The sequence below is a fragment of the Vigna unguiculata genome, chromosome 11 (assembly GCF_037176805.1).
Source record: "Vigna unguiculata cultivar grain cowpea cultivar isolate G323 ecotype 2 chromosome 11, ASM3717680v1, whole genome shotgun sequence".
Classification (NCBI taxonomy): Eukaryota; Viridiplantae; Streptophyta; class Magnoliopsida; order Fabales; family Fabaceae; genus Vigna; species Vigna unguiculata.
In genome coordinates, this window is record NC_140802.1 from 46919215 (window position 1) to 46933153 (window position 13939).

At 32.0% G+C, this 13939-nt stretch overlaps 2 protein-coding genes across 2 annotated transcripts; one reads left to right on the forward strand and one right to left on the reverse strand.

Annotated features, from left to right (window-relative positions):
- Window positions 1-946: 946 nt before the first annotated feature.
- On the forward strand, window positions 947-5926 carry APG7 (ThiF family protein). Its single transcript, XM_028053597.2, has 14 exons — window positions 947-1258; window positions 1455-1672; window positions 1784-1975; window positions 2071-2125; window positions 2238-2332; window positions 2977-3166; window positions 3266-3365; window positions 3483-3627; window positions 3701-3859; window positions 3957-4145; window positions 4298-4489; window positions 4563-4678; window positions 4813-4969; window positions 5605-5926. Exons 1-14 carry the CDS (start codon window positions 1138-1140, stop codon window positions 5770-5772), a joined length of 2097 nt encoding a protein of 698 aa, XP_027909398.1. The 5' UTR covers window positions 947-1137; the 3' UTR covers window positions 5773-5926.
- A 534-nt stretch (window positions 5927-6460) lies between these two features.
- On the reverse strand, window positions 6461-12741 carry LOC114168692 (serine carboxypeptidase-like 40). The gene is made up of 7 exons (XM_028053600.2): window positions 12300-12741; window positions 9902-10009; window positions 9540-9814; window positions 7502-7753; window positions 7178-7386; window positions 6891-6996; window positions 6461-6712 (listed from the first exon to the last, which is right to left on the reverse strand). The coding sequence occupies exons 1-7, from the start codon at window positions 12679-12681 to the stop codon at window positions 6551-6553; spliced, it is 1494 nt and encodes a 497-aa protein (XP_027909401.1). The 5' UTR covers window positions 12682-12741; the 3' UTR covers window positions 6461-6550.
- Between the last annotated feature and the right edge of the window lie 1198 nt (window positions 12742-13939).

The window sequence follows — 13939 nt, forward strand, 5'->3', positions numbered from 1 at the left end:
GTGACGAGATTTATGTTTGAGAACTCTTGGTATACGATAATGTAAAAGAAAGTCCAATCTTTTTTACACGAATTTGAAAAATAAAAAAAAGGGTTTAGTTTTAACTTGTGTAAAACGTTAAATTTGATTTATTTTGGTTGTTAATGTCAAAAATACAGGTAGTAACAAACGACTAAAGAGAATAGTATTTTATGCCATTTTCGCCAAATTTGAAATTTCCTATTCTCGATCTTCTTTTAACTTTTTTTTTTCCTTCATCTTCCTACTCGGTATAATGGTGATTGTATGAATCGTATGTGAAGATATGTATTAACGTTTTAACAAAAAGCTAAAAAGAATTATGATTAAAGGTTTAGTTATTAGTCTGATTCTTAAAACAAACTTCAATTGATTTTTTCTTTCTTTCATTCAATATCACCTTTATTATGTCTCTATTTATGTATTTTTAATAGTTTTCAGTTCTGCGAGATCAAATGTAAGATGTATATATAAGGATTAAAATGAAATAAGAACCAAATGAATTATTTTAGAATGAATTATATTAATATCTGCCTGATTTTGTTATAGACCCATTGTTAAAATTTTGTACAAATTTCTTTTTTATTTTTTAAAAAATTACCAAATCCAGAGGTGAGTCAATTCAAATTGGAACCGTTATGCTTCTCAAGTAAAAATAAGTTACACCATCAAACTATGATGTTTGAATTTTATACTCTTGACCAGAAAGTGAATGTATTTTGATAAATTTTCTGAGAATATAATATAATTTACACTATTATTTTAAGTACTGAGGCAAGTGAATTTCGTAAAAATGTAGACACTAAATAAGAAATTAAACTTATATTTTAAGGTACTTACATCTTAAACTATTGGGCCGAAGGAGAGAATAAAATTGAAGGCCCATAAAAAACTGAGCCTATATGGGCCGATCAGCAGGTGTAGTAGAAGAAGTTTCTTTGTTGGACGATGAAAACAAACAGCTTCATTGTTGACTGAAGAGGGCGATTGAATCCCCATGAACAGAACCACGAAGACGAGTTCTGCTGAAAATTGAAGAATTGAAACCGGTTAGAAAATCGTTGAAGCGGGACCCAACGAAGCAGCGACAGATCTACGATCACGAAGAAACAACAAACGATGGAGCCTTTGCTGCAATTCGCACCGATGCAGAGCTCCGTCGACGAGGGTTTCTGGCATCGATTGTCTTCCTTGAAGCTTAACAAGCTTGGCATTGACGATTCTCCAATTCACATATTCGGTTCATCTCTTTACTTTCATCTCTACATGTCAACATAACTATTTTTATCTTTGTTTCCACTTCTAAGATTGTGAAAGAATGCGCGTATTTTGTATTTTCAGTTTCTTTTACAAATTATGAATCTGCAATGTGACGCTGTTTGATGAGTTCTGTACATTAGCTTCATTCATCTCAAAATGCTGTGTCTTGATCGCAGGCTTTTATGCACCTTGCTCTCACTCTCAAGTATCAAATCATTTAACTGTTTTATCCGAGTCTTTACCTTCTGAGTTGAGCGAGGCATCGTTAATTCCAGAACCGAGCCGCGGCAACCGGAACAGGTGTTCTGTTCCGGGGATACTTTACAATACCAATACTGTGGAGAGCTTCCATGCACTTGATAAGAATGACCTGCTGAAGAAAGAAGCAGCAAAGGTAGACATAGTATTCCATTCCGTTATTCATGTAGACAGTACCAGAGAAGATAAATTGAGTTTAATTTTTTTCATCTCACTTGGGATTCCTTTTTTGCTTTTGTTATATTAGATATGGGATGATATTCTAACTGGAAAAGCTGTGGAGGACTGTTCAGTACTTTCGAGATTCCTTATTATTTCTTTTGCTGACCTAAAAAAGTGGACTTTCAACTACTGGTTTGCTTTCCCGGCTCTCATGCTTGATCCTCCAGCAACTGTTGTTAATCTGAAGCCAGCTTCTCAGTGGTTCAGCGCAGCCGAGGTACTCTGTGTTTCATTATTCTCAACCCAACTCATTTGTTTGATCATAACTTTATTTTTGTTGATTTTAACATTCTTTGTTTTGTGGAATGCTAGGCTGAATCCCTCTCTGCAGCGTGTAATGAGTGGCGCAGCTCAAAATCAACAGCAGGTATAAATTTCGTATTTTCCTCAAAAAACGCGTGGAAGTAACCTAATTAATGTGTTTTGTCGTTTCTTTGTTAACTTCGTATGCTTTGCCTAATAGTAAAAAAATGTGGCAGATGTCCCATTCTTTTTAGTCACCATAGATCAAAACTCATGTGCTACTGTCAGGCTTCTGAAGGACTGGGAAGATTGTCAAGGCAATGGTAACAAGGTCTCGTACTTTAACACCAATTATGATTATTAAAGGTGTAATTGAATTTTGGTTCTTCTAGTTTGGACATTGTGCAACTTTAGACCCTCAGTTTTGTTTTTGAGCTAATCAAGTATATTATTTTTGAAGTTAAGAAAATTTGGTCTCCTTGTTAATTCTTTTCCATTTTAAAAACTCATATTTTTACTATTTATCCAAATATTTGGGGCGCTTATGAAGGCTTTTTATATGAAATATTTTTAATAGTCTGGAAATAAGAAATGTGGTTGAAATTGTTTAACTTAAAATGATAAGATGCAAGATTATAGTTTGAAAATAAGTTTCTTTTTTTTAATTTTTATATTTCTGGTGAAATTTAATTTGGTTGGTAAGTCTGATTACAAGATAATTTAATTGATTCGATTTGTAATGATTTTAAGTAGAAAATGAGAATATGAAGATTTTAGGTAGAATAAAGTTGACTAGGGGACCAAATTTTCTTAGTTTTATAAATAGAGGGAGTACATTAGCATGAAAATTGCACAGAAGCCAAACTAGAAGGACCGAAGGGCAATGAAGACATTGAATGTAATCTTTGTAAAATTGTTTTTTGAATGTGAAACTGTAGATGTCCTTTGATGAAATTTACCAGATTCTATTGGCAGATCTTTTTTGGATTTTATGATCCATGTCATCTCCCAAAGAATCCTGGATGGCCTCTTCGCAACTTCTTAGCACTTATTTCTGTGAGGTGGAATCTCAACTCAATTCAATTTTTCTGCTACAGAGAGAACCGTGGTTTTGCAGATATGAAGTTGTCTCTTGTTGGTGAAGCATTGATAACAGTTCCACAAGGTAAAATTTCACTGTGTATTGTGTAACCACTTATTGGTTATTGATATGCCTTTGTATTTTTTTCATTTTATTTCTAACTTGGAAGGAGTAACTTTATAGGGTGGAAAGACACAGTGCCTAGTGCAGTTGGATGGGAACTTAATAAGGGGAGAAAAGCTTCTAGGTGTATAAGCCTTGCACAGTCCATGGATCCAACCAGGTTATTTTCTCCCTGATATCTCTTGCCCGCCCTCCTACTTGTTCCTTCTTTCCATTCATAAAATGCCTTCTTATTTTTTCGGTAAATCTATAGTTTTGTATTGTTGTCTCTTTTCAGATTGGCCATATCTGCTGCAGATTTGAATTTAAAGCTTATGAGGTGGCGCGCTTTGCCATCTCTAAACTTGAATGCCTTATCTTCCATGAAGTGTCTTCTCCTTGGAGCTGGCACGCTTGGATGCCAGGTCGCACGCATGCTTATGGTGAGTGTTGAGAAAATCATATTGTCATTCTTATCCTTCAATTTGTGATAATGGAAGAAACGTTCTTTTGCAGGCATGGGGTGTTCGAAAAATTACTCTAGTTGACAATGGTAGGGTGGCTATGTCTAACCCATTGAGGCAGTCTCTTTATACTTTGGATAACTGTCTTAATGGTGGTGAATTTAAAGCTACTGCAGCAGTTGAAAGTCTCAAACGGATATTTCCAGCAGTGGTAAATTATTAATCCGTAAGACTTCACTTGATGCTAAATTGGTAGATCTGATCATCGTATTTTTCAGATAAACTACATGCATTTTTTTCATTTTCAGGATGCAGAAGGTATTGTTATGGCTATACCAATGCCTGGACATCCCATACAAAGCCAGGAACACAATAGTGTGCTTGATGATTGTAAAAGGTTGCATGATTTAATTGAAGCTCACGATTCAGTTTTTTTGTTAACCGATACAAGGGAAAGTCGATGGCTGCCAACACTTCTCTGTGCCAATACTAACAAGGTTGGATCAGTTTATTCTCATTAAGGGGATGGATTTAACACGTGATTCACATTTCAAAATGAAGCATATGTTGTGATTGTTATCCAATCTATTCTTTGATTGGGTATCCTTAACTAATATGCTTATGTATCTTTTTATTCATCAATTTGCAGATTACCATTACTGCTGCACTAGGGTTTGACAGTTTCTTGGTTATGCGCCATGGAGCTGGTCCTTTAAGTCAGGACCACAAGTTGAATGCTGAAATTGTTAATTCTTCATCTGTTGATATGCCAGTTAATGATGCAAATGGAAAGCATAGATTGGGCTGTTATTTCTGCAGTGATGTTGTTGCACCTACCGATGTAATTTTCGTGCTGCATTCTGTATGATATTTTAACTTATGCATTATAACTAATTCATAATGGCTTTCTGCAGTCAACATCCAACCGTACTTTGGACCAACAATGTACAGTGACCCGACCAGGGCTGGCTCCTGTTGCTTCAGCCCTTGCAGTTGAACTTCTAGTCGGGATTTTGCATCATCCTCAAGGGTAATTCAAATTCAACAAACATTTATTTTATGTACGAGAATTTTGAAGCATCACGATAGGGAGCCAAAGAGGAAATCCCATTTGTTGCTTTATTTATCCATCTTGAAATTGAGATATCAATTATACCTTCACAGGATATTTGCAGTAGGAGACATTAGCAACAGTGTCGATCGAGCTACTGAGCAACCTCTTGGTATTTTACCTCATCAGATTCGCGGCTCCCTTTCTCAATTTTCTCAAATGACCCTTATTGGTTACTCCTCAGACAGCTGCACTGCCTGTAGTCATACAGTAAGTCTGGGTGCTAAATAGTTTCGTTATTTGATAATGCTTCTTCTGCAATTAGTAGTGATCTGGATGTGTTGCCTATAACGCCTGGGCATGAAACTGTGCTAACAAGATTTAGTGCTTAACTTTAGTTTACCTAAATTTTAATTATTAAAAATTAAAAGAATAATTACTTAGACCAAGGCGTTTTCTCGAACTTCTTCGAGCTTTATTTGTGGTTTAGTTTAAAACCATTAACATCAATCAGATTCAATTAGTAGTGCAAAGTGGAATAATATTTCTGTTCATAGAGGAAAAAGTGGAATATGGAATTGGAAAAGGGAATTACACAAATGGAGGGTGGATTGGAGTTTGTAATTATTAATTCCAATTATTGAATATATTTTTTTTTTGTGTAATTTAATTGACAAACTCTCAAATAAACAATCAATATGCTGGAATTTTGGGAGAAAATTTACATGGAGAACTGATTAGATTTATCTTTCATAGTAGAGTAGTAGTGCGTGTTGTCCTCTCATTGGCATAGGTGCATGCATCAAAGTTTAATAGATGTTCGTGAGGTATATTGTTGGCCTAGGTTGTCGAACACATCATCACCATTTTCTCTGTCCATGTTTTTTTAAATTGCAACCATTCAGGTTGTATTAGAATATCGAAACCAAGGAATGGAGTTCATACTTCAAGCCATTAATCATCCTACTTACCTAGAGGATCTCACTGGACTGACAGAGTTGATGAAATCAGCCACCTCCTTGGATTGGGACAGGGAGATAGACGAGGAGGATGACGACTGTGTTGAAATTTAATGATCGGTCAGTTGTACATAAATTAATCTGTGCAATTTATATGATTTTTTTAGCAATGGTTTAGTACCATACTGCCATAACTTGTCAAATGTACAAAACTGAATTCATGTAATAACTGTATATTCATCAATGTCAGCAATTGAAGTTTATTATACATTTACCAGTCGGTAATTTATTAACACGTGCAAAATCTAAATCTGAGAAGGCAACCTCAAGCTTTACTAACCATTTATGGCTATCTTATTTAACCACACCATTATCACTGTATCTTAATCACCATTTTCTTGCTGTAAGGGAAAAGGTTAAACACCATCTTCAGATTTTTATTTCATTATTGGTTTTTAAACTTTACTTTTTCATTATTAAAACTTATGCGAGACTTATTAGGTAGGTTATACTCCCTGTTTAGTGACCCTTGCTTCTGTATTTGTGGGTTTTGTAATTAACCGTCTGGTGATTTGGGTCGTGCTCATTTATAAGCAATTCTTCAAGGCCATGTTTTACGAAACATTGAATACACCATATTTTTAGGAATCCAAATAAATATACTTTCTTTTCCTTTTAGTGCAATTAGGCTTGAAGGGTTGCACCATTTATGTCCTGCCATGTTCAAGTTTTGGCTTGAGCTTATAATGATATTTACAGCCTTACAAGAGTCTTCTTACCAATGAAAGATTGCCAACAAAAATAGAATCCAAGAACCCCAACTATAATTGAATTTATTTTCATTCAAATTAGACATCACTACAATAATTATTGGAAACGAAATTCCAAGAAACTAGTTATGTCTTTTGGGAGGACCGGGAAGAGGAGTGCCGTCTAAGAAATTTTTTATCAAAGTTAGGGCCCTTGCGGGTTGGTAACTTGGCACTTGATGCCCTGCTTCCCTCACAGTAGCTAATGTTAGGCCTCCCTTATATACTTCTGCAAAGCCACCAACCTGTCACAGAAAAGTTATTGTGAAAATGCTTTCTTATGCTATTAAGTATGATTATAAATGTTAAAGCAGCTACCACGCTTCATGATTATTCTTTCAATGCAACATGTACAATCATTAATTAGCTGTAATGCATTTGCACCGATTAAAAAGTTAGTGAAAACTGAGGTTTCTTTATTACCTCTCCATGGGAAAACCAAGGGTGCCAAACAGTTTCAACGGGAAGCTCCATCTTCTTAACCGAATACTTGGTTGAAGTAATAGGCACCCTTCCATCTGTGTCACCACTGTAATAACATGGAGAATTAGTTATTAGAAGATGGGTACTATTATTTCGATACCCAGTAAAATTTTACACACACTTTATATTCACTATTTTACCTCTTAATCTCTTTCTTTATAAATGCAAAAGTTAACTTTTTTAAATGATCAAAATAGCCCCTACAAGTGGGTGGATGAAGATTTTACCTGAAAATCCAAACTCTAAGGCCATTGTTGAGTAATTCGTGTAAAAGTGGAAGAACTGTTGAAGCACTATCTACCCACTTAGTAATGACTTCGCTGCAGGGTTCCCAATCATGTTTGAGATTGGTGACATTAGCATGGAGAGCCTCTTGAACATCTTTTCTGTTAATATATGCATGCACATAATACTCACTACATGGATCAGTGACAATCTGCAACAAAACAAAATAAAAATGGAATCTTTCATCAGAGTGAACTTCATGCATCATGTTGGACTAAATATTTAACAAATAGAAAGAAAAAAAAAAACTGAAATTTGATGCTTACAGAATATCTTTTTGGCTGGGGTGTGAGTTTTGTACTGTCGCACAGTGGAGCATAAATATTGTATAAATCAATGTATTCAATATTTTTCTCAAGTTCTAATTCTGCTGCATCGCACTGATTTCTCCCTATCTTTGATGAGGAATCACAGGCTTTATTGAGATAAGCTGCTTCATCTGAGATGATTGCATGGCTTGCAAGATAATCATACAGTCCTGACGAGTCAGTATCTTCGTTGATCACTGCATTTCCAATCTGTACAATGTGAAAAAACACACGTAGAGTTCTATATGTTAGTCCTGTTCTGTAATTGCAATAACAATTTCTGAACGAAGATAATAAGAATTCAAATCCTTTACCATTATTTGACTCGTTTTTTTTTTATGGTATATGTAAGATTCAATTCAGTCACTTACAAAACTACGAGCTTTTTTCTTAGAGCTGAGGTTTTGAAACTGCAATTATGATTGCAACAGTTGGAGAGAGAGAGAAAGAAAAATATCATTGTCCATTCTGATAAGGAGAATGACTCAAGTACCATCTCTTTCTATGATGAACTCATGAATAATTGTTATTAAATTTTCATTTTTTATTCAAGGGTGCCAAATTGTTTCACTTTGGCATATACATTAATTACTTAGAGTGTAACAAATAGCTATATTACACTTCATCTATGTAAAATCTATGAATATCTCATAAACTCCACATTTTTCCCATTTTACTATTTTTTTAAAATCAACTAATCTCCATAATGTATATCTTTCAATTATGCGTGAATATTTTGACAAACAAGACCAACTAATTAAAAGAATTTATAGGATATAGTTGGACTATTAAAATATATCTATAATCTATTTCAATTCTCTAAAATTAAAGAATAATACTTGTAAGGTTATTTTAACATCTGTAGTTTCTGTATACTTAGTACAATGAACAAAGAAAAGTAAATATTTAATTCAGTATTATAATTATTACATATTTTATTTTTAGTACAACAAAAAGGTTACACTCTTAATATCACAACTTTAAACTTTTTAATTTTATTAGTTAACGCAATTCAGTACATATATGATATTTAGTAATTGTTAAATATTTTTATTAAAGAGAAAAAATTTACGTTCTTATGTAATTAATCTTATATAAGTATTAATTATATAACAATTTGTTTTCTTTAATAAATACATGTGTCTCTTCACTTCGATTATTATTAAAATTCTGTATTTTTATTATATTAAAAAAATTATTTATCTAACAAAACATTTTATTTGTTATCTTTATTTATATTTTGTATGAAGTTTGTATACATTTCATTGTTCAACCAATGATAGCTATGGTGCCAAATTGAATCAAATAATGACCAATCTACACTGTGTCACCACCCATACTGAGTCAGGCCTTAAGGGACCACTAATCATATCTACTTCTTAGCCCACTAACAATAAAAAAATCAACATTATCTCCAAAAATTATACAACCCTATCCTCTCATCTCTCATAGCAAGGACTACAATTTCATTATTTCAATTCAATAAACCAATCACGGCTCATAAACTTGGACCCACCCAAGGAAAAGTGGGTTGGTCCAAACCCAAATTCCCTTTTGAATCCAACTAATCTCAAACCTTTTTTACTAGGTTTTTTTGTGTTATTATAATTTTTTAAATATGAAAGTAACAAAATTTAAGAAAAAGCCTAGTCAACAATAATAGGTACAACAATTTAGAAAAAGCCTATTCAACTAAACCATGACTAATGTGAGATATAGGACTTATCAATTATATTGTAGACCTAATTAACACATGGGTCAACAACCACTATTTGCATTTGAAAAACAAAAAGGGGAAATATTTTTTTTTACTATTTGACAACTTTTTTTTATAATTTTAAGTGTCATTTTTTAAATGGTTTTTCATTTTTTTATTTTTTCATTCTCAATATTTCAAAACTACTTATAAAATATCACCTCATATTATAAGAGAAAATTGTCAAAATTTAAAAATTAAAATATCATTGTCGAAAAAAAATAAGGAATGTATTCGTACCAAGATTCCTTTGAAGTTGATGATTGCTTTATTTGCCCTTTTGTTATGATAAAGAATGGTGTGTGCAAGTTGAGGCACATAATGCCCAGCATAGCTCTCTCCAGCAATAAAAAAATCTCTGTTTTTATACTCAGGAAATCTCTGCAACCAATTCACCAAGAACAAATAATTATCTGCAGCTGTTTTCTTATCTCCATTGGAACCATAATCTGTTGATTTGTTTGAATAGGAAAACCCTACTCCAGCAGGTGACTCCAGGAACAGAACATTGGCAACTTCAAAACCCAATTACAAGTGAGATCAACTATCATTTTATTTTACAGTATAGGGAAAAAGAAGACAATTTTGATTTTGGTATATACCTCTGTTCCATGAAAATGCATTTGTGTGCAGTGTTTTGCCATCACTGTTTACTCTAAAGGGTCCAAGTTCTTGCATTGCTCCATAGGCAAGAGAAGAACATCCTGGGCCTGAAAAGTTATATCACAAAGAATTAAATCACAATAATATGCAATTAGGTTCAATTATTTTCTTATTAATTAGCATGTTTGGTGTATACATAGTTAAAAAATCAACTATGAGTTAAAAGTCTTGCATTAATCAAAATAGAAAAAATTGAGTGATATATAAGAAAAAAATTCACAAATCTTAAACCTTCAAGTCTTTTATATAGACAATTCATTTAATTGAGTTGTGTAATAGAATAAAGATAATATGTTTTTATCCCGCAACTTTTAGTAAAAATTAAAATTAATTCATCTTCAAAATTTTGGTCTAATTTTATTCTCAAACTTTAGAAATGTGTGAATTCTTTTAACCGATTTTTTTGTTAGATTTATTTAACGTTTAAAACGCGTTTTATGATGATAGTATTGAATTATTTACACTATTTGACACATTTATGCTCCAATGTTAGATAAGAAACACGTTTGAAACATTAAATAAATTTAACAATATTTCGTTAAAAAGACTAAATTCACGTATTTCCAAAAATAAAAAAATAAATTAGTTCAAATTTAGAAGAAAAACCGATTTTATTTTTCATTAAAAAAGTTAATAAATAAAAACATATTAAACCTAAAAATACAAAATACAAAAAAATTTGAAATTTTATGTTAAAAGTGGTATCAGCTTTTCTTTTTTAATACGAGTAACTCGTATTCATAGTGTATTGTAATAAAAAGTTCTATACACAAAAAGCATGGTGTTACCCCACCATATAAACAAGCACATGAGGTTCGCAAGTTGACAAAAACATAGTATATGTTGATCATGATGACCAGTGAACAATAAATATACAATAATTTAATTTGAATGGACTACCATTAGTGTTGAAAAAGATTGGTATTTTACTTCTAAGTGGAAAATGACCATTTTAAATTTCATATCGAAAACAGGATTTGACTTGTATTCACAATTTAGTCTTTGGGTGAAACAAATAAAGTCTTTGTCTTTTTTCTGATGAGAAAATAAATAAAGTTTTAAAATTTGGATTTTTTACTAGTTTTTTTTACACTTCATCTACTATACTTTTATAATAGACAAACTACCATTAATTTTAACGTTTTAAAATAAATTAAAAAAATATTAATATCAATATAGTGTATTTTTAATGCTTAATAGGAGACAGAAAAAATATAATAAAGAATTTAGACTCGATTAGCTTACACTTTTGTAAAGCCAATAAATACTTATGTTGCATAAAAATTAAAAAAATATAAAAACATTGGTAGGGCATCTTTTTAAAATGGTTACAATAAATGCAAAAATCTTCTGGATGCTTGAATTATGGGATTTGAACACCTTCATAAGAATCCACTTGTTTATGATGAATCACCTCTAAGAAGAATGAATGAACCATTTGTTGTGATATAATTAGTGAATAGAATAACTATGACAGCTCAAGTCTCTCTCTTTCCACAAACAGTTCATTAGCAATAATTTTTAGACAGCTCATTAATTTAAACACTCCAATTAATTAGTTAATTAATGTTTATTATATAACAACTCATCTAATTATGAACAACATAGGAGTCGTGTGAAACAATTGACCATAAGTAGATTCAGAGTGACAAAAATATTCATGTTTTATTGAATGAGTTCACGTGATCTAACTCAACTTAAGTGGGTTGAAAGTAACTTCCAAAATAATGAAGTTTCCCTAAGAAAAAAACAACATTAAAAATTATGTGTGGTTATAAGTGTGTTCATGTAGGGTTGCAACCACATTTGGAGCAATTGCTATAGTTCATCTTAATTAAACCATTTACATCACTTTCATTGCAAAGGAAAAAAAAAAAGGAAGCAATGAATTTAGCAAGCATCTCAGGCCAGATTCTTGTGAATTTTGTTTGGCATTTTTTGTTTGAATTTAAGTGATGTGTCCCTTAAAATAGCATGAATTGGAGGCAAAAAAAAACATTTACATGTGCATGCGTGTGGACACAATGGCTCACACACACTTACTCTAAAGCGTGTAACTTTCAAAGCATTCAAACTCATAAACTACAAAATTAACATAGCTTTCATGTTTGAGTGCATACCCTTTTCACGAATCCATTCAATATACTAGTCTTTTAATAAACTACAAAATTAACATAGCTTTCATATTTGAGTGCATAACACACGTTATTTACGTATTTACGAATTTATTTAATATGCTAGTTTTTCGGAAACAAAAGAATAAGCTCAAAGTTATTTTGAAAATGACGATAAAGAATTAGATCTAATAAGATTGATATTGTTGTTGTTCTTGCTTACCTCCATTGAGCCAAAGAAGAAGAGGGAGTGAGTGTTTAGAACGTTGAGCTTCAACAAAGTAATAGTAGAAGGCACGACCTGCAACTTTATCCACAGTTACATACCCTCCATACTGAGAAAAACTCACTTGGGGTTGCCCTGGAAGTCTTCCGATTCTATCTTTTTCTTTGAGACCCTTTTGAGAATCAACAATGCCATCAAGAACAACCTCTTCAACCTCAAACTCACTCTTATCAGTTTGTGAAATTCCTCTGAAAAACTTAGAATTTTGCAGTTTGTTGAGGGTTTGAAGTTGCCTATTTGCAGAGGTTTGAGGCACAAAGAATGAAAGAGTGAAAAGGGATAGAAGAAAGACACAACAAGAAGTGTTTGCTTTGCCCATTGTGTCTTTCTGTGGAGAATCACTGAGAAGAGTGGCAAATATATATAGCAAATGTGAGAATTAATGGTATGGGTTTATAATATGCCAAAAAGTTTTGTGCCACCATCACACTATATATTGTATTGTACAAAGAAGAATAACTGCTTTAGATTTTTGAAGTTGCAACAACCAAGACATGGTTGAAGGGTAAGATTGAGCAACCCAAAATTGATATGATAAGCATGTGGGCCAAATTTGAACCTTACCTTCTCCTTAGCCACCAATTGTGTTAGGCCACATGAAAGTGGATCTTAGGAGTGCAATTTTATTTCAATATCATAACTAAATTTAAGATAAGAATCTTTTAATAATCCCTTAGATAATGTGTTTGGTTGTCGTTGAAATGAATTTTGGAGATTTGTGTTTAAAGGAAAACAACAATTAGTTGTTGTTTTGGCCAGAAATTAATTCGTGTAAAATCAATTTTAAAACGTGTATTCAAATACGAATTTAATTTATAAAATTGAATTAGATTTAAAATTTACTTTTTCGTGAGATCAAATCAGATTATCTTCTGTGTATATATTTTATTAAAGAAAATTAACTTTGGACGGTGTAAGATTATTATAATTATTAGGGTTTGTTATTTTGGTATGGTTTCTTGAAGCTAAATGTGAGTTAATTTGGTTAGGAGAAGAATTGGGTTAGGGCAAGAGAATGTGAAAAAGGGAACAAAAGTGACAAAAGGAAGAATCCATGTAGGAAGAAATTAAAATGTGTTAACTCTTTTCTGGTGTCTAATGATAGCTATTCAATTTCGGAATCACTTTATTTATTGAATTTAGGGTTAGGGTAATTATTGTGCCCATTTGTTGACTTTCATAAGGGTGTCATTTCAATGAGTCTGCTTTTTTAATACTACTGATTTGTGTAAATTATGAAAATGGCGAATGGAAAAGACAGAGAAAAAGATGGTAGAAGAAGGAGGAAGGAAGATTCATCACAAATGATGCACATGCCAAGTTTCAACATTAAAAAAAAAATGCATAGATCAAAAAGGGCAATTCTAAATAAAAGAAAACTCAACATTTAGATTGTGGATGGTCATCATGTATCGAGAATATTTAAATGTGAGTCAAGTCTCATATTAAATATAATAGATAAAATTAAACATTATATAAATTAAAGACTCATAATATTATTATTTTAAGATTTTAATGTAAAATTGATATCAAATACTTTATATATATATATATATATATATATATATATATATATA